This window comes from Hippopotamus amphibius, chromosome 2 (genome assembly GCF_030028045.1).
Source record: "Hippopotamus amphibius kiboko isolate mHipAmp2 chromosome 2, mHipAmp2.hap2, whole genome shotgun sequence".
NCBI classification, from domain to species: domain Eukaryota; kingdom Metazoa; phylum Chordata; class Mammalia; order Artiodactyla; family Hippopotamidae; genus Hippopotamus; species Hippopotamus amphibius.
Window position 1 is genome coordinate 217065924 of NC_080187.1, and position 20436 is coordinate 217086359.

Sequence of the window (20436 nt, forward strand, 5' to 3'; positions counted from 1 at the left end):
CTGGGAGAACAGTAATGAAGTGACTGCAGCAATGCAAACATACAGCAGGGTAGCAGAGAGTCCTGGATGGGCGTGGGAGCTGTTTTGCGAGTGGAATCGCTAGAATTTAGTGACTCGTAGGATAGGGAGTAAAGGAAGAAACAAATCAAGTATGACCCCCCAGGTTTCTGGCTTGAGCAGCTGGGCGGAGGTGTTCAGCACACTGCAGGTGTTAACACTGATACCCGTGAGCAAATGAACAGGCAGAAGAATAACTGGAGCGAGAGAGGTGGACTTCTTCCAGAGGGCTGGGAAGCCAGGACAGTGACGTCATCAGCTCAGCGGGAAAGTTCAGTCTAGCAAGCGTTGCACACTGGGGCTGGCAGGAAGTCTGGGCTGCTGCCAGCGGCAGCGTGCCCGCTGCGCCCCGTCCTTTCTTCAGCCTAGCTTCACCCGGGGCCTCTCAGAGAACAGCCTCACCTTTGCCCCACTCCCAAGTCCAGCCCCTAACTTTCCGCCCTCCCCATTGGCTGCGCGGCCGCCCAATGGGCAGGCAGAAACCGCGAGCTCGCGCTCCTTGCCCGTGGAGTCCGCTCTCGTTCCCGCGTCTCGCGAGCTTACAGCGACTCGCCGAGGCCGGGGAGTTGGGTCCGCTCTCAGCTCCTGTGAGGCCGAACCCCGCAGTGACCATGTTCCGAGCGGCGGCTCCTGGGCGGCTGCGGCGGGCGGTGAGTCCCAGCGGGGAGGGTCTAGCCTGGTGACGTCCAGCCTCAGTCTGCTGTCCCTGTGAAGGTCTGGGCGAGGGTCACCGTCACCCTCCCCGTCGCCTGACGGGCCCTCGCGCAGGCAGGCCCAGCCCGGCCTGGGGCTCAGGCTCAAAGTTGTGGGGCCTGCGCGTGCCTCCTCCCGGGCCGCCTGCTGGGGGTCGAGGTCAGAGGTCGGGGTCCCGAGCCTGCGCTCCCGCTGCCCCTCCTCCCCGTCCTGCTCCCAGCCCCTTTCCCAGCCTCCAGCTGTCCTCTCTGCGCTGCCCGGCTGCCCGGTTCTCCGCCTTTGGCGGGGAGCGAGCAGCTGCGTCCCCGGGGAATCGTTCCCCGAGGGAGGAGAGGGTCGCCGCTGGGATGTGCTCTTGGAAAACCTTTAAAATCTGAATTCAGCGTGAAAGGTGACGTTTCTGCAAGAATTTAGACATTTTCCCTGGGCACATGGTGGCTGCTCGAATCCATCCACTGTCGAGAGCTGGGGGCGAGCGAGGGGCGATGTGGTTTTGGAACTTTGCTCCGCTCTCTGGGTGATGGGGCAGTGCTGAGTTTAGGTGATTGTATTGACAGCTCTAGCCAATTTTGAAAGGCAGGCGTCTTTTTACTGCAAGCTGACCTGCTTTTAAACCAGCAGATTGTTGGTTAAATAGCTAGGGAACTATCGGTAGCGGCAAGTTTTCGATGCTTTCATGACTTACAAATCATGAGTTTGCCACATTTTTCTATTGTGGGAAAAAGACTGAGAGAAAATGTTTTTTGTCCTAATGCTATGGGACAATATTATTTGGAGGTTGACCAATTACAAGTCAAGTAACAATATCGTAATTCTGTAGATTTTCTAATTTACAATTAGGTTAAGTGGCAAGATTGCTAAACTTGGGTCAGAAACTTTCCTGACGTTTTGTACTTTTTCTGGAGTTTTTCTTGCGCTTGTATGTTTTCTTATCCGCAGCTGGGATTTTCTCCCTGAAACATAGTTGCAATCTTTCTAGATGTCCGTAGGCCCTTTTCTTGTGTGTTTCTTGTTCCATTAAAAAAAAAAAAAAAAAAAAAATCCCAGCCTCCCCTCCACGGAGTTCAAACTCACGTTCTTTAGGTCAGTGTTCAGTCTTTACTCCAGAAATTTTCCGAGGAGGATCCAGGCATAAAGTTAAAGTCATGGATTTGAGGAAGTTCCAAGTATCAGAGCCAGGCTCTTACTTATACAGTAATTGGGAGGTAGTTATGTGGACAGGTTAGAAGTCTGGCATAAGTGAAAAAGTTATGGAGGGGGGATTTAGGACTCAGTTATTTTGTAGAACTAACAGAAAAAAACGGAATGATTAGATTAAGTAATTGTTATAAACACAGTTTGCCAATATACATAGACAGTATTTCCAAATCTTTATTGTGGTTTGCCAAAGACGCTGACCTTGACTTGTGTTCAGAATTTGAAGTCGTGCTAAAGTAGAGTAGCTACTCTAAAGTCATTCACAACGTTTGAGAGATTTGAACTTCAAGGGTATAGGAAAATGGCAGAAACACTTCTAAAATGGATACATAAATACACAAGCATATTTAACTTTAAAAATTTAGAAATTTCAAGCCTACAGAAAAATTGCAAGAATAGTACAAAGAATTCTCACAACCTTTTGCTGAGTTTCACCAACTGTTAAGTTTGGCACATTTGCTTTCTCTCTCTTCATATGTACATATTATTATTTTTCTGAACCATTTGAGAATATATTGCAGACATGCCCTTTACTCCTAGATAATTGAGTATATTTTTTGAACAAGGAGGTTCACCTTTCATAACCACAGTATAATTGGCAAAATCAGCAAGTTTAACAATGATACAATACTGTTATCTGATATACAGATATTACTCAAGTATTACCAATTGTTAATCATTTGTAACAGTATTTCTCTTTTTATTGTTTTTTATTGAAGTATAGTTGATTTATAATGTGTTAATTTCTGCTCTACAGCAAAGTGATTCATTTATACATATATGTATCTTTTTCCATTATGATTTATCTCAGGATATTGAATATAGTTCCCTGTGCTCTGCAGTAGGACCTTGTTGTTTATCCATTCTGTATGTAATAGTTTGCATCTGAGGCAGTATTTCTTATTCTGGTCTAGGATAGTCCAGGATCATGCCTTGCATTTAGTTCTCATGTCTCTTCAATCTTTGTTAGAAAACTCCTCAGCCTTTCTTTGGATTTGATGTCATTGACATTTTTGAAGAGTACAGGCCTTCTACTTTGTTGACTGTCCCCCAATTTAGGTTTGTCTGGTGTTTCCTCTGGTTAGTTTCAGGTTGTGTATTTTTGGCAGGATCATCACAGAAGTGCTATTGTGTTCTCAGTGCATCCTATTAGGAGGCTCATAGTGTTGGTTTATCCCATTATTGGTGACGTTAATTATTTGGCTAACGTGTTGTTCACCAGGTTTATCCACTGTCTATTTACTGCTCATCTCTTTGTGATTTTTTAACTAATTTGTGGGGAGATATATTGAGACTATGTAACTCTTCTGTTTCTTATCAGACTTTCACCGGCTAGTATTATCTGTTGATTCTTGCCTGAGAAATGATTACTGTGATGTAAAATTGTGATTTTTCTGATTCCATCATTCCTTCTACGTTTATTAGCTTTGTGTTATGAGGAAAAGCATTTCCTTCTTGTTTATTTATGTATTTATTTATGGACTCATGTATCCTTACTTCATCCAGTAGGTTATAATCTGTTACTACTCTTAAATGTTTTGGTGCTCAGGTTGTCCCAGATTTCTAAAATGCAAGTCCCTTCAGTCTGGCTCCTGTTTATTTATATTTATGATACAGTAAAGGCAAAATGGCTTACCTGAATCCCTACTCTTGAAATTTAAAAAAATTGTTCTGTAGCTAACCATGAGTAAATTTAGGAAGATATGTTTCTACAAAACCATATTTTTAATAATAGATTAATCTGTTAAAAGATTAAAAATGACTTAACAATGTGAATTTAGCTATTAAACTGTGCCTTTAAAAATAGCTAAGATGGTAAATTTTATATTTGTTTTTTATTGCAGCTAGTGAAAAGAAAAAAGATACCTTAAACTGTTAGAATGTATGTTAAGTGACTCACATTTGCTAAGTTCCATTTCCATTTTGACTTATTTGTAGCCTTGAGCAAAGTCCTTCATCTTTTGTGGGGGGGCTCCTCCATGTTATCTGTTAATGAAAGTATGTTGCATAAAGAGCTGGGGAACACAGTAAGAGGAAAATAGGTAGTTAACATTCTTGTAGGGATATTAACCTGAATTATTACATTATTTTATTCATTTGCATTTGAAATTGATTTGTTGACTAATAAGATACCAAGGAGATATTTTACATGAAGAGTGAAGCAACACTTTTCAAGGTTAAATCTTCCTGTTACTGTATTCATTGCCAGACAGGAAGGCATATCTATCATGATTAAGAAGCTAGGAAACTGGTATGAAGGACCATGACAATTTTCAGTCTATCATTGATGAATGAGATTGAACTCTGTAATTCACATGCAAATTTTAATTTCTTTTGAAAGAAGAAAGCCAACTTTGATGTCGTACTAAAAGATTTATTGCATAAGGTGAATTCTGTAAAATTATGCTGCCTGCCAATGTGTCTACTTAAGGGACTTGTCTATTTTTAAAGTGAAGTAAATTGACTGTGTTTTTAATAATATAATCAATGTCATATGACATTTCTAATCATGATTAAAAGCTACCATATTTTATTACTAAAGAGGTTAAAGTAAGTTATTTAGTTTAAGTATAGAAATGTAATATACATTTTTTAAATTACAGAATATATGTTAAAATAGGGATGGGTAACTCTAATTGTGCTATTTATCATTTTCAGTAGATGTTGGAAAGATTTTGTAGTTTATTCCTGCTTTTTAATTTTGGAGTTAAGCAAAAAGACCCTTACCATTACCCCACTTACTTTTCAAAGGTGGTGGGGGAGGTAGATTAAACTTATTCTTACTACTTTAGGTTTTGAGTGGGTTTGTAAGGATAAAGTAGGGAATTGGAGTCCAATTTTTTTTTCTTCCAGCACCTGTGGTAGTTTACTACATGAACATACAGTTAGGAGCTCCTGAGCAGTGAATCTCCTTGGTTGCTCCTAAAAAGACTGAAAAGCAAAAGTAGTGTCAAAACTGTTAAGGTTGAATAAGAGAAGGACCAAAATGTGTTCATTGGACTTAGCTATCCCTGGTTGTTGGTGACTTTGAAGAGACTGGATGCAGTGTTGTAGTGGAAGGGAAAGCCGTTTGCTGTGGGTAACGGAGAAGGAGCGAGGTGAGGCAGCAGAGTTTGTATGTGAGGATGTTATTTTCAAGAAATCTGGCTTTGAAAGGATGGTGAGAGGATGATGACCCCTTTAAACCCTATTCTCAAGAAGAATACTGTCTCATAAAGGCCAGTCAACTTAATAACGGTATGTGGCTGGTATGCAAACAAAAACTTCACATTTTACTATTTGGAACTAAGTCTGGTCAGTAGTCTAGATAAGTTCTCTAAAAGTATAATGGGGTATATCTTTAGTGGTTTAGCAAGTTTGTGTACTGTTCTTGGTAGATACACATATTAAGTGCTTAGATAATTATCAATGAGAAAAAAATGGTTGCTTTTTAGTTTTTGATCATTTTGGGGGAAACTTTGCATTTAGTGGCTAAACATTCGCTGAATGCCCACTATGTGTCAGGCCACTATGAGACAGACCTAGTCCCTGCCCATGTGGTGCAAACAGACTGAGGCAGACAGACACTGAACACATTAAGTGTGATCATTGTGACAGGTGTATAGGGTGTTTGGGGAATATGTAATGGGGGAGAGGATTATCTAGTTAGGGGGCTGGAGGAACCTGTGAAATTACTTTGTAAACGAAGGTGCTTTATAACTGTTGTTATTGGGTGATGAAGTAATAGCAATGGTGAAGAATTTTGTTTAGATAAAAAGGTGACTTCATTTTTCAGTTTTGGCTATCTTAAATCAGGGCTTTCCAACCCCTGGGCTGTTAGCAACCTGGCCGCACAGCACGAGGTGAGCAGCCGGTGAGCTAGCAAAGCTTCATCTGCCACTCATCGTGCTCCCCATCCCCAAGTTTCCCATCGCTTGCATTACCACCTGATCCCCCCCCCCACCTCCCTGCAACCGCCATCCGTGGAAAAATTGTCTTCCATGAAACCGGTCCCTGGTGTCAAAAAAGTTGGGGACCGCTGTCTTAAATCACCTGTTTACCATTGTTTTAATTCTGTACATATTGTATGTGTTCTTATTTGATACATATCTTGCCTTTTTTTTTTTTTTAAGCATGGTGTTATTTCCGGGGTTGAATTAGAAATAAAAGAACACATCAATCATGTTAGTTTGATTATTCCAAAAAAACCAAGAACTACCCAAAGTCTACAGGCCCCCTTGCTTCAATTCTGGACAACTCTGAAGGGCCATCCTAGTTCCAGGATTCCTTGTGAGATCAGCTAAAAGCTTTGTAGTGACTGCATTGCAGTATTGCTGTTCAGCCTCTTACACTGCCCAGTCATATTTCCTTGATGCCTTGTAGATGTTGTTCGCAAGAATTCTCCCAAGTAAATTTCTTTCACATCCCCTCACACACAAGGAAGATGTAAGTGTAAGGTGGTAACAGACACATGTAATCCTTAAGCATCCACTGTATGTAATGAAATAACTTTGTACCTATGAGTTTGAAATGGTCCTAGCTATGTTCGTTCTCAGGAGAATCAAGAAAACAGCTATTTGCATCATTTCCTGTGGTTCAAATGAATAACCTTGAGGAGTAACTAACCTAAAGTCTTAAAATTGTTTTTTATAGCTCAGTGTGTAAAGTAGAAGTATAAAAGTATGTTTTTTAAGCAACAGATTTTTTAAAAATAACTGTTTTTTGGAGCAGTTTCAGATTCATAGCAAAATTGAGCAGAAAGTACAAAGCATTCCCATGTTATCCCTCCTTCCTTCCTTCACTGTCAGCATCCTGCAGTGGAGCGGTACATTGGTTACAATTGATGAGCCCACATCAACACATCATTATCACCCCAAATCCATAGTTTACATTAGGGTTCACTCTTGGTGTCATACATTCTATTAGTATGACAAATGCACAGTGATAAGTACCCACCGTTATAGTATACAGAATAGTTTCACTGCCCTAAAATCCTCTGGGCTCTGCCTGTTCATCCTTCTCTCCCTGCCAACCTCTGGCAACTACTGATCTTTTTCCTGTCTCCAAAGCTTTGCCTTTTCAGCATGTCATATAGGTCAGACTGTATAGTATGCAGCATTTTCAGACTGTCTTCTTTCACTTAGTGATATGCATTTACGGCTCTTCCATGCCTTTTCATGGCCTGATAGCTATTTATTTATGTATGTATGTATGTATGTATGTATGTATTTAAGAGCACTGAATAATACTCCATTTGCTGAGTGTACCATAGTTTATCCATTCACCTACTGAAGGATGTTTTGATTGCTACTAAGTTTTGGCAATTATGAATAAAGCTTTCATAGATATCCATGTGAAGGTTTTTGTGTGGACATAAGTTTCCAGCTGATTTGGGTAAATGCCAAGGAGTGTGACTGCTGGATTGTATGGCAAGAGTATATTTACTTTTGTGAGAAACCGCCAAACTGTCTTTTAAAGTGGCTGTACCGTTTTGAATTTACAACAGAGTTCCTATTACTTCATATCCTCACCAACATCTGGTGTTGTCATTGTTTTGTATTTTCACTCTTTTAATAGGTATGTAGTGGTATCTCATTCTTGTTTTAATTTGCAGTTCCGTAATGACATATGATGTAGAGCACCTTTATGTGTGCTTATTTACTGTCCGTATATTTTCTTTGGTGAGGTGTCTTTTCAGAACTTTTGCCCATATTTAAATGTTTGTTTCTTAATGTTGAGTTTTAAGAGTTGTGTATTTTAGATAACAGTCCTTTATCAAATATGTCTTTTGCAAATATTTTCACCCAATCTGTGGCTTGTTATCCTTTCGATGAAGAAGTTTTTAGAAGCAATGTTCAACTCATTTATTAGACATCTACTCTGTGCTCGACACTGAAGTAGAGGCTGGAGTTGTAGTGGTAAGAAAATCAGACATGGCCTCTGTGCTAAAAATCAAGTAGGGAAGACAAAATAGTCAGGTGAGTGTAGTTGAGTGCTGTAATGAAGTGGATTCAGGGTACTGTGTTGGTGCGAGCAAAGTTAAGCAGTCCGAGGAGATCAAAGGAAGCTTTTATGCTGACGTTTATTGGGCATTTATTATGTGTCAGGAACGATCCCAAGAGCTTTACATTGACTAATGTAATCCTCCCAGCAACTCTGAGATTGGTACTGTGGTTGTCATCCCCATTTTGTGATCTGGGAACTGAGGCACAGAGAAGTATTGGTAGAGGTGGGATTTAAACCCAGGCAGGAATTCCCTGGCGGTCCAGTGGTTAGGACTGTGCACTTTCAGTGCCAGAGCCCAGGTTCAATCCCTGGTTGGGGAACCGAGATCCCTCAAGGTGCGGCCAAAAAATTAAAAAACAGAAAAACCCAGAATCAGGCAGAGGGGCTTCAGAGCCTATGCTCTTTACCACAGCACTGTACTAACGTTTCTTGGAGGGGTTAGCATTTAAGCAGAAAATCTAAGGGTGTTTAACTGGAGGCTAATCCAGTAATGAGGAAGAGGTCTTCTAGGCAGAGGGAACAATGTGTGGACAAACTAGAGGTCAGAGAGAGCAGGGCAAGCTCAAGTTATCTGAAAATAAGATATAAATAGAGCAAAGGATATATGGCTAGGGTGGTAGATCAGGCCATAGAATAAATGCTTGGTAGTCTAGTTCAGCATATCCTAAGGAGGCAGGAAGCGGTTGACTTGTTTTAAGCAGGAGAGTAGCATGTTGGACTTATATGGTTGAAAGATGACTGAGAGAAATGGATTGAAGGGGAGTAAAGTTTGGGTTGGGAGTCAGTTGGAGTAATAAGAGAGGGATAATGGCCTGCACTAGGTAGTGGAATTGACGATGGCGAGAAGTGAATGTAGTTAGGAGATACTGTATTTAGAAGGAAGAATTGTTATGACTTTGGTGGTTGATTGGCTGTGAGAGTTGAGGGAAAAACCCAGATATGACTCGCAGATCATGGTTTGGGCAGCTTGTTAGAGTGCTGCATCCCCTGAAGAACTCCAAAGAAGCAATATGAGAGGGGACTGGAGGAATCAGGGGAAAGATGAGTTAAGGTTTGATTTGCTGAGTTGGTGAGTGATGAGACAAGTTAAGCGATTGGATATGCAGGTGTAACCTAATTATACAGGCCTAGCTCTTAGGAGGGAGATTTGATACCTCTGCCTGTATGTCTGTCACTTTTATATAGATGGTAAATTATAAATTAAGCAATGGAAGTAAGCATGGACTAGTCAGTAATTTCAGACATTGCTGAGAGAACAAGTAAGCATGAAATATATTTGTTGATAATTTTAGTGAGTGCAGAAGCTAGGATACAAGTATAGTAATTGAAGTGTGAATGAGAGGTGAGGAATTAGCTGGAGTGAAAGGTGGGTTAATGGATTTTTAAAAATAATTAATTAATTTAATTATATTTGTTGGCTGTGTTGGGTCTTGTTTGCTGCGCATGGGCTTTCTGTAGTTGCAGAGAGCAGGGGCTACTCTTCATTGCAGTGCACGGGCTTCTCATTGTGGTGGTTTCTCTTGTTGCAGAGCACGGGCTCTAGGCATTTGGGCTTCAGTAGTTGCAGAGTATGTGCTCATCATTAGTTGTGGCTCATGGGCTGTAGAGCGCAGGCTCAGTAGTTGTGGTGCACGGACTTGGTTGCTCTGCGGCATGTAGGATCTTCCTGGACCAGGAATCGAACCCATGTCCCATGCATTGGCAGGCGGATTCATAACTGCTGTGCTACCAGGGAAGCCCGGGGTAATGGATTTTTTTTTTTTTTTCCTTTTCTTATTTATTTATTTATTTTTATTTTTATTTTTATTTTTGGGGGGTACACCAGGTTCAATCATCTGTTTTTATACACATATCCCCGTATTCCCTCCCTTCCTTGACTCCCCCACCTCGAGTCCCCCCTACCCTCCCTGCCCCAGATCCTCTAAGGCATCTTCCATCCTCGAGTTGGACTCCCTTTGTTATACAACAACTTCCCACTGACTATTTTACAGTTGGTAGTATATATATGTCTGTGCTACTCTCTTGCTTTGTCTCAGTTTCCCCTTCACCCCCCGCCCCCTCCCATACCTCGAGTTCTCCAGTCCAAGGGGTAATGGATTTTTAATTTTGGGATTCATTAAAATTGGGAGAGCCTCAAACATGTTTAAAAGTTGATGGGAAGGAGCCCACGAAAAGGGAGAGGTGGGAGAGGTTGGAGACGCTACTGAGAGGCGAATACAGAAAGAAGTCTTTGACTGCATCTGAGAGGATGGAATCCAGAGTCCAGATAAAGGGATCAGATCCAGGGGGAAGGACCTGCAGCATCTTCCATTGTGACAGGGCAGGGGCGGGAATTTCTGTGTTGGATATCAGGAAGGGGAAGCAGGTCTCTTCTGATGGCTTCAGTTTACATTATGAAGTAAGAAGTGAGGCTTTCTTCTAAGAGTAGGGAGCAGACTGTGTTGGCAGTTTGAAAAACATCAGAAAGGGATATTGGAGGTATAGTTGCTGTGGAGAGTGAGCGAGAGTGCCAACAAGGATGCCATAGTAACATTGCCAGGCAGTTTTGAGGGTCCAGATAGGGTTGATGACTGAGAATTTATGGTGGCACCAGTCTGCATTAATTAATTTTAAGCAGCACTGTTTTGAAGAGGTAGAGATTCTTTTTTTGAGCACCTACCTTATTGGGTATTTCAATAGTTATCTTTAAATGTTTAAGATTTGGCTCCTTTTTTTCCCATAAAAAAGAGGGCCCTAAAAAAAAAAAAAAAAAAAAAGAGGGCCCTAAAGTCTATAGATGCAGTGGGTCATAAGATAAATAAAATGACTTTCATTTGAAAGCTTTTTCAGTAATGGGACCTGTATTTTTTTTGAATCTTTTGTGATATTCTGTACCACTTCTATTTAAAATAAGATTTTAAGGTTATAGAATTCTTACAGCTGGAAAAGAGGCCTTTGACATCATCTTTTTGTTTCTTTTTAACCAGTGCTATTTTCTTTTTAAAGAGTAGCAGAATATTTGTTAAGTGAAATATTATGGTAATGACCCATATATAAAACAGCTAAAAATGATGGTGCTTTGATGAGAGCTGGTAATTAAAAACCCAAAATCTGGAGTCCAACTACCTGGACTTTAACCTGGCTCTGTTTCTTAGCTGTGTAGCAACTAAGCTCCAATTCCCTCATCTGTAAAATCAGGGTAATAATAGTACCTACATTATAGAGGTTTGTTGAGTTTTAAATATGATTTTATCTTAGTACAGTGCTCTATAATATTAGTTTGGTTTATTTGGTTAAAGCAAAGCTAGGGACCGTTGGCAGCCCTACCTTCCTGGTTCTCACTTTATTCTGTGTGTTGGTTCCTGAGGTGCCTCCATGGATGGAGTATAGTTTGAAAACCACTGATCTAGTTTGTCTCCCTCAATGTAAAGATGAAGAAACTGGGGTTTGGATTGAGGGATAACAGTTTTAAAGGCCACAGACGAACTTCTGCTGTAGGCTACACACAGCTATTATTGCTGAATTAAGCTACATAACCATGTTTAGATGCTGCAGCTTCTCTTTAGGTGGTATCTGAGAAATAGAAGATGGAACATTGAATTAAAAGAAAGGTTAGCATTAAAAAAAAGCTATAAAGAAGTCAATTGATAAAGTAATATGCAGTGCCTTTGTGATATCTGTAGTGGTTAGTAAAGATTGATCAGATAGATGGACTGAGTAGTTTATTATATGTATGCTTTTGTTGTTTATTTGTTTATATTTTTAAAAATAAACTTATTTATTTATTTATTTTTTGGCTGTGTTGGGTCTTCGTTGCTGCACACGGGCTTTCTCTAGTTGCGGTGAGCGGGGGCTACTCTTCCTTGTGGTGCGTGGGCTTCTCATTGCGGTGGCCTTGTTGCAGAGCACGGGCTTTAGGCGCATGGGCTGCAGTAGTTGTGGCACATGGGCTCAGTAGTTGTGGCTCATGGGCTCTAGAGCGCAGGCTCAATAGTTGTGGCACATGGGCTTAGTTGCTCCGTGGCATGTGGTATCTTCCTGGGGCAGGGCTCGAACCCGTGTCCCCTGCATTGGCAGGCGGATTCTTACCCACTGCACCACCTAGGAAGTCCTGTTGTTGTTTATTCTTACAAATGTAATTTTGAATAGTCTTTTAAAAAGAATATGCAGTGTTCCCTTTGAAGTTCTAAAAAGCTTGACAATTCCTTAGGAAATTACTTAATTTATCTTATGATAGAACTATAATTTATAGCAAATATGGGCCTTCTGCCACCAAATCTTGGATTTATTCTTTAAATGGTGATGAAAAGCTCATAATTTTTATGGTAAATGATGTGTGAAGCATAATCAAAAATATGGTGTCTGATATATATTGGTAATAAATATTTTGTTACTGGCAGTTCTTGTGAAATGTGATTTAAATCATAAATTATGCCATTGGTTCCTAATTACAAAGTTCTTTACAAGATATTGTGCTCTTCTGATTAAAAAAGAAGTACCATATAATTCTACAGATGTATAGAATTGTTCTAGATTCTGGAGATAGAAAAATGAACAGCCTTCTAAGAACTTTCATGCCATCCCAGGAATTGTGAATTGTTGTGAATTGCTAAAATTTTCTGGAGAACAGTTTGCGTCAATCAGTATTAAAAGCCTTGAAAGTGTGTCTCTCTTTTGATCTAACACATCTACTTCTAGGAATTTGTCACAAGAAGAGAATCTTAAGATGTGCATGAAGATTTCTGACCTTAACCATAAAGAATCTCACCTACTGTGAGAAACTCTTGTTTTTTTTAATTGTGAAAAGGGAAAAGTTACACAGTGACTTGATTTGGTAAAAACAGAGTCTCATTTTCTCCCCTTTTCTTACTCCGTTTGAGTAAACAAAAAGGGGGAAAAGATATGAAATGTCATCCACTGATATACAATGCAGCGATTCCTTCCTCTGGCATATTTTTCAATGCTGTTCCTCTTTCCATCCTCATTCTGTGGCTCTGGAAGCCTTTTTACCCCTGAAGGCTTGCCTTGGAGTCCCTGGCCCCTAGCTCTGGAATTGGGTTCATCAAGGATAGAGAGGGTTTAGAGGGCTGAGGAGAAGGAAGGGGTTGCAGTGGTAGAAGTAAGAAGCTTAGGGGAAGAAAGGCCCCTGCCTTGTTGAAGGCTGCACAGAATCTGACTTAGAGATGCGGAGATTTGGCTATGAGGATGGTTGTCTCTGCATTGTTTATAATAATAAAAAATTACTAATAACCCAAGTAATTATGGAAACTAGTTGAACTGGTATGCCCATATATTAATAAAAAGGTGAAGAATATAGCAATTGATACGTACAATATACTAAACGAAAAAAATGTGTATTTTGTCAAGTTACTTGTGTAACCAGCATTGTAGTCCTGTGCCTGGCTTCCCTTCATTCACACCGTCCTTGTAAATTTCTGGCTCTGGGTAAATTTCCAACTGGGGATGTGAAGGTTATTGCTGAGTTCAAAGCCACAGAACCATGACATTTGATGGTGCCTCTTTTTCTCATTTCTCATTGCCATTTCCACAAGGATAGTTCCAAAATTTTCTCCTTTCCTCATGCCTGTGGTGTGCTTCCTTATCCTTTCACATGGCAGGGATACCTAAACTTCCTTGCATTCTTCCTGTTGATTCTCTACTTCATGATCTGCAGCTGCTAACCTTTTGGCTCTCTCTTCATTAATTGAAAACTATTTTGTCTTATAATTGTATGTGAACAAGTCTTATTTCCCTTGAAAACTTTGAGTGCAGGGACCATTCTTGTTCTTCTTTGTGTTTCTGGTGTTTGAAATTATTTTATGACCATGACCTATTGGTGGTCTCTTGATAGTCCACAGTAGCTATGGATGGACTGATTGGATCCAAGATACTGTCCAAAAGCTTTTTTGAATTTGGAAGCATATTTAAACAATTGAAACTTTAGCAAAATTGCTGTGTAGTGTTGTATTTTAAAGACAGATTTACATTATCAGTTATTTTGGAATTCATTTTGCATGAAGCGACAAATTTAGTAAATGATTTCATAGTCATTATTTTTGAATATACTGTACTCTTTAGCAATATTGCTGCAAGCAAATGTAATTGGTAGCAGTTTGATTCCTAGTTGGATAGTTAGTGTGTTCTAAGGATTTAAAATCTAGGTACATTTATCAGTTTCTTGTTGAACATAGATTAGTGGGAATGTTGCTTGGAAATAATAAAAAAAATTTTTCTAACAGTAGAATACTAATTTGTATTTTCTGTTTTTATTAGGTAAGTATCAGTAATAGAGTGGTAGACACAAATAGCCCAAAGTTTTGCTATTAAGCAAGTATTTTATAAATACATTTATAAAACTGAGTATTGCATATAGTTTTCTTTAAGCACACATGCTTACCAAGTAGAGTTAAAAAAAAAACTTTTGCATTACAACATTCTTTTCCCTTTTTTTCCGTCTTTTTAGGCCTCATTGCTACGATTTCAGAGTACCCTGGTAATAGCTGAGCATGCAAATGATACCCTAGCACCCATTACATTAAATACCATCACAGCAGCCAAACACCTTGGAGGTGAAGTGTCCTGTTTAGTAGCTGGAACCAAGTGTGACAAGGTGAGAAATTTTTAAGGTCAACCATAGCAAATATAATCTCCATCAAGAGACAGGGAAAGATGGCGACAGAATTTTGCTGAGGACTGTAACCCAGACTGGGTTTTAATACCTCATTAAACGGTCAATGTTTCAACCGTTACTACGAGTGAAAAAGGAACTAAAAGGTTTGCTCAGTAGGCGTTTTATCTTTTGAAATGAGGTAGAATACTTGATTTAGTTCCCCTGGCACCATCATGTGCCATCAGGTACCAAGTAGAGTGATAATATTTGAGTCCCCTTAGAGGTTAATAGCCGATCCCTTTTCTGTATTGATGAATATACTTGCTAATTGCTTTGAATTCCTGAAAGTGGTAAATCTGGAAAAAGTATCATGGGTGTTAATTTTTAATTGGTATAAGAATTCAAGTGTAAGTAGTATGCCTTCCAAACTATAGCTGGTACTAAAATATGTTCTTTGTTTTGATTGTTGAAGTAAGATGGCAGCTCTGTAAACTAACCCCCTGGAAAGGAGCTCTAATGTGGTTTGCAGAGTCTGTACCTCTGGGCTGTAGTGTAGTTGAAATGGTGCTTCACTTAAGCTTACCCAGCTTCACTTAAGCTTACCCAATTCCCTCTCACACTACACAGGAGTTGCTGATTGTGTACTTGGGGGCTTGGACCTCAGAGGAAGAAATCCAGAAGAGAGCATGTTTCTTTTTAGAGGATTTATTTTTTATTAAATGGTATTGTTGCAGGGCATATGATATAATGCAGGTTTAGAATGTTAGTGTTTCTTCTGTCCAGTTTCTTAAGTGAAAAGGCTATCTTAAAAGAATGTATTCAAGCAGGTTTGGGGTGATGTGGATTTCTTAACCTAAATCATCTAACAGCTGTTGAATCTTGTATCGTTATTAACCACAACGCATGATGATATGGCACAAATATCTTTTTGGTTGCCCTACTTTCAGATATACAAGTTCTGGATTTGATTATTTATTTTACTGTAATTTTAAATAACTATTCTAATATGACTAGAAAAATATCTGATGCTATTTTATTTATACTATTTTGAGAAAAATCAGAACAAATCATCTTTTCTTCAGTTACAGTCTTACTCTGTCACATTTTAATCTTAAAGAAAAATAATCAGTACCTGTATACAGAGACTGTTAATAGCCTAGGCAGATTTCGGTTTTATACTGTTTTCTGTAGCTATTTATCATAAACAGCAAGTGACTCTTCTGTGTAGTGCCTGAAGTTTTTGCTAGTTAAAAAAAAATGTTTTTATAGTACAAGATCATCTACCAGTGAATACTTGATTCAGAAGAGGTGCTTTTGCACTTCGTTCTTTCTTCAGTGGCTATTGTTGCAGCCTTACTCTCCATGGAGGGAGGAGGCAGGAGGCACAGGCTTTTATGCCTGCTCATCAGTGAATCAGCATGGAGGTAAACAAGAAGACAGAAGACCGTAATATGATTGCCATGTTTCTGCTAAAGCAGAAACCAGTCATGCTGTAATTAAAGAGATTTAAAAGAAGGAATTCTAATTGCCTTCTGTATACAGGAAGTCTGAGTGGTCAGAAAGCTTTCCCAGAACCCCATCCTGATTCTAAACAGGCGAAATGTGGAATTAAAATAGAAAATATTTTGCTTCATCATAGATAAATATATGTCAGCAGGAACTCAGGGGTTCACAGTGGACTGTTATATAAGATTTTCTGTGTTGCCCAGGTTAACTGATGGTAAAATCAGTAGAAATTGTTATTGCCAGATAAAGTGCAGTGGTCTGTATACCAGTATGGTTAAGTCCTGTTCTTTAGCTCTAGGAACTCTAAGTCTGAAATGTGTTGGCTGTGTTGTTGTTGTGAGAGAAAGAACCTGACCATTGCCTCATTTTCACCATTTCTAAAACGATGAACTTAACATTTGCATTGAGCGAAGGGAAAGAGCACAGTGTACAACTAAATTTGAGTAGACAGCTGTGTTGATTTTGGTTTATCAATTAGTACTTTTCTTTTTCAAGGCAGGAATTTTTGTTTAAGGTTAGTGGACAGTATGATCAATTGACTTAAGATTTTCTTTGTTAAATGACTTTTTTTTATTCCTAAGTAGCCCTTTTTCTCATAAGAACAGTTTTTACAGTTGGCCATTAAGATTTTATGATCTGTTGATATTTGTAGTGGTGGCTCTGTTAGTATCTTTCTGTTAGATGGATAATTAAAAACTTTTATTTATAGCTGGCACAAGATCTCTGCAAAGTAGCAGGTGTAACAAAAGTTCTTGTGGCTCAGCATGATGCGTACAAAGGCCTCCTTCCAGGTGAGCTTTTCCAGTGGAAATAAATAAATTTATGAAATTTATGAAATAAATAAAATATTATGAAATGTGTTTATCAAATGTGTTTAATTCTCAGAGGAACTGACACCATTGATTTTGGCAACGCAGAAGCAGTTCAATTACACACACATCTGTGCTGGAGCATCTGCCTTTGGAAAGGTGAGAAGATTGAGAATGTGGAATCTGATGTCACTACTTGGAAGGGTTAGATTTCATTGTGCTGAAAATGTACAAAAGACTTTGTTTAGATTTAATCTTGGCTTTTAGAATTAATGTGATAGTTTTGCTAAAATTTATTCTTTCAAGATTTTGTTATAATTTCTGTTAAAATGCTATCTCCAGGCTTTCAGCTTTTGTCATAGAGACAACTGTTCCTTCAAGATTTTGTCATAATCTATTAGGATGCCGCCTCTAGATTTTCAGATTTTGTCATGGAGAAAACTCTGTTTAAAAAAAAAAAATTATTTTTCTTTAAAAACAATGTTGAACCGTCTCATTGTGTGGATATCATTTGTATTAGTAACCCATCATAAGAGATGGGTTTATTTGGATGGATGATGGGTATTTAGAAAGGTCAAATTTATCTACTTGGGGGATTTGGGAAGGGCTGTGCGGTGTTTGAAGACATCCTTAAGGTAAAGAAAGGTGTAATCCGATCATGCGCATTGTGACATGTCTGAAGAAAGAATGTGCTATGAGATGGGTAGTGGTCTGTGTGAAGTTTGAAAAAAAGGGGAGGGGGAATGTAGGGGGAGCCCAAGAGAAGGAATTTGTCGATGGGTCTTTCTTGCTCTCCCTGTGACCCTAGGTATTAACCTAGCTCCCTTTCCTTTTATCCCATTCTTAATAAGCTGAAGCTTGTAGTTTTTATTTTTACCTTTAAAGATGGTAAAGTAAGTTGTACATAAATACATTCTTATTATAAGGGATGCATACAGTAAAGCAGTATGCAGAGCAGGGTATCACAATTCCGCTTTCTTATTCCCAACTCTCTTCCCTCTTCCAAAGTACTGGTGTTAGCAGTTGTACATTCTTTTAAGCCTTTTCCTATGGATTTTCAAATTATAAATGTACAATTTTTTTTTTTTTTACTTCTAGAATTGGTTGATGTAGCATGAATTGTTTTGTGACTGGTGGTTTTCACTTGAGTGTATCTTGAAAATATTTGCTCATAATGTGTCCATCTCTTTTTTAAATGGCTGCATAATATTCCATAGTTAGCCAAGGATGGACAGTTAGGTTGTTTCTAATTTTTTGTATTTATAAACTTTGCTGTTAAGAAACGTCCTTGTATATACCTTTGTAAACATGTGCTGGTATTTATTTAGCACAGAGATCCAGAAGTGAAATAGCTGGGTCAAGACTATGTGCTTTTAAAATTTTGATATGCAGTACATTGCTAAACTGCTCTCTTGAAAGGATGCCTCAGTTTATACTCCACCGGTTGCATACCTTGCCAACACTTGCTATTGTACCTTTTAACATTCCCCCCCCCCCCCGTCTGATGTGTGAGAAATTATATCTTTAGTAATTTTGCGTTTCTCTGATTGATAGTGTATCAAATATCTTTTCATATAATTCCTGGTCATTTAAATTTTTTCTTTGAATTGTCTTGATTTGACTGTTTTTTCCTTTTACATTCACAATTCTGTTGTAATTGATTTTTAAATATGAGTTTTGGAAATAAGATATGAGCTCTTTCATCAACTAACCATGTTGGGTGGCAATAGCAGTGACTTCCCGAAACATTGATCTTTTTTCTTGCAACATGAATAGTGTTTGTGAATTTTTACCTGTAGTGCAATATTGCTTCTAGACATGAATCACTGCGAACGTGTAGGAATTTTGCACAGTCACCCATGTAAATTACTCTAGTTTGTTTTTTTAACCTCAGAATTATCATTTTGAGCTCGTTAAATTTTTTCTTTTAAGATTAGTAGAATTTCTAGGCAGTAACAGAATTTGTAACCTACAATGTAAATACATGAGTTTAATGAACAATTGTTCTTTTTATTAGGTTGTTACATTGCAGACTATCATAAGTTTTCCCATTTTTGTGTGGGGTTTGGTAATTGATAAGTAAGATGGTTCTACAGAGATATATGACTCTGGGCTAGTCATTTACCTTCCTCAAGTCTGTTTTCTGATGTGGAGAATGATGCAGTTTGGCCAAGTGATGTCTATGATCTAACAACTAGAAATGTTACTCTCAGCAGGCAGAGGCTTGCTTGCTCTGTGCAGATTTTAATTTTCTTTTTGGGCCCTAGGCTGGTTAGGACCTCTACAGCTTCATCCTTTCACCATTGAATAGTGGCCTTTTCAGTGTTTTCCCCTTCCTGTTTGTAAATTGCTAAAGCCACAAAGCACAATTTTGGGGATCACAGAGGGTTGGGATTCCAGGAAGGCATTCGTGTGTTGGTTCCATTCACCATGGGGTTTCCTGACTTGCTGTATTCTCAACTTCTAATAGAAAGAACCAAATGGAAAAAACAAACAAACAAAAGGAATGGGTTTTCTCTATAGCAGGTCTCTATAGCAGGTTTCACTTCCCTTGGAAATGATTAAGTCAGAGGCTTGACATCCAGCTACTGTACTTTGGGATGTTGTAGATGAGCACTGAACTAAAAGATCTTTGTGGACCATTCCATCTCTGAGAATTTTGGTTCTGTGTTGAATGATTTAAACAGTTTCATGAGTCTTCAGTTTCTACAGTGACAGTTTACCTAAAAGATTGTTAAACCCAGAAAGGGTATTTGTTGTATCTGATTAGCTAGATTTTGATACGCTCTTCTTGATTGCTATGTTGTTACATATGGGAGTTTGGAGAACAAAGGTCACATAATAGTAGCTGGTGTTGCAGCCTCCGATTGGCTTTGGAAATGAGAAAGAGTCCATCAGATGAAGCTAAACAATTAGCTCTATAATAGTTCTTCAGCAACTGTGTTTTTAAGACAGCACACCTTTATACTGGTATGTTAGAATTTAAAAATCTGTCATCTTTTTGTGCTTCAAAAGAACACTCTGTTAGTTATTGCCTCTCCTTCCCTGAAACCATGTGGTTGAGTCTGTTGGATATTGTGGAGATGAATGTTTACCATCCATCCTCTCAGGACATTCAGACAGAAGATCAGACCTGGAAAAACATGTGCCTTTAAGTACTGTGGTAAATTTTTTTTCAGGATGTCCTAAAATAAAACAAGGGATAATAGAAGTACAAAAGATATTAAATTTCAAGTTTGGAAAGTTCTAAAACTTTAAAAAGAAGCACAGTCTGCATATCATAAAATTTGTAAGAGAATCTGCTCAGCCAGGTAACAATATTCTAGCAGTATTTCCTGAACAGTTAAAGAAGGTGGCTCAGGAATACTGAAGCAGGCTTTAAATGCTGACAAAATTGGTTTGTTTTAAAAGCAGATGTCTTCTAAACCTCTTACTTACCAAGTTAGAACTATGTTTAATGGCATTTTAATTATTTTCCCAAGCCCTTTATTTCCTATGAAATCTTAATTTTTTCTAATTGTAGATTTATAAACTATGATACTTTTCAGTAGCTCTTTTATCATGGTTGAAAGAAGATTACTATATAATATAAATAACAAT

The 20436-nt window shown here is 38.7% G+C and overlaps 1 protein-coding gene across 1 annotated transcript in view; it reads left to right on the forward strand.

The window, feature by feature from the left end:
• Window positions 1–575: 575 nt before the first annotated feature.
• The window catches only part of ETFA (electron transfer flavoprotein subunit alpha), an 88460-nt gene continuing 68599 nt past the window's right edge, over window positions 576–20436 (forward strand). The window contains exons 1-4 of the mRNA XM_057723495.1: window positions 576–707; window positions 14375–14521; window positions 16737–16818; window positions 16913–16995. Of these exons, the coding sequence (XP_057579478.1) occupies window positions 669–707; window positions 14375–14521; window positions 16737–16818; window positions 16913–16995 (351 nt within the window). The 5' untranslated portion in view covers window positions 576–668. The remainder of the gene's footprint in view (window positions 708–14374; window positions 14522–16736; window positions 16819–16912; window positions 16996–20436) is intronic.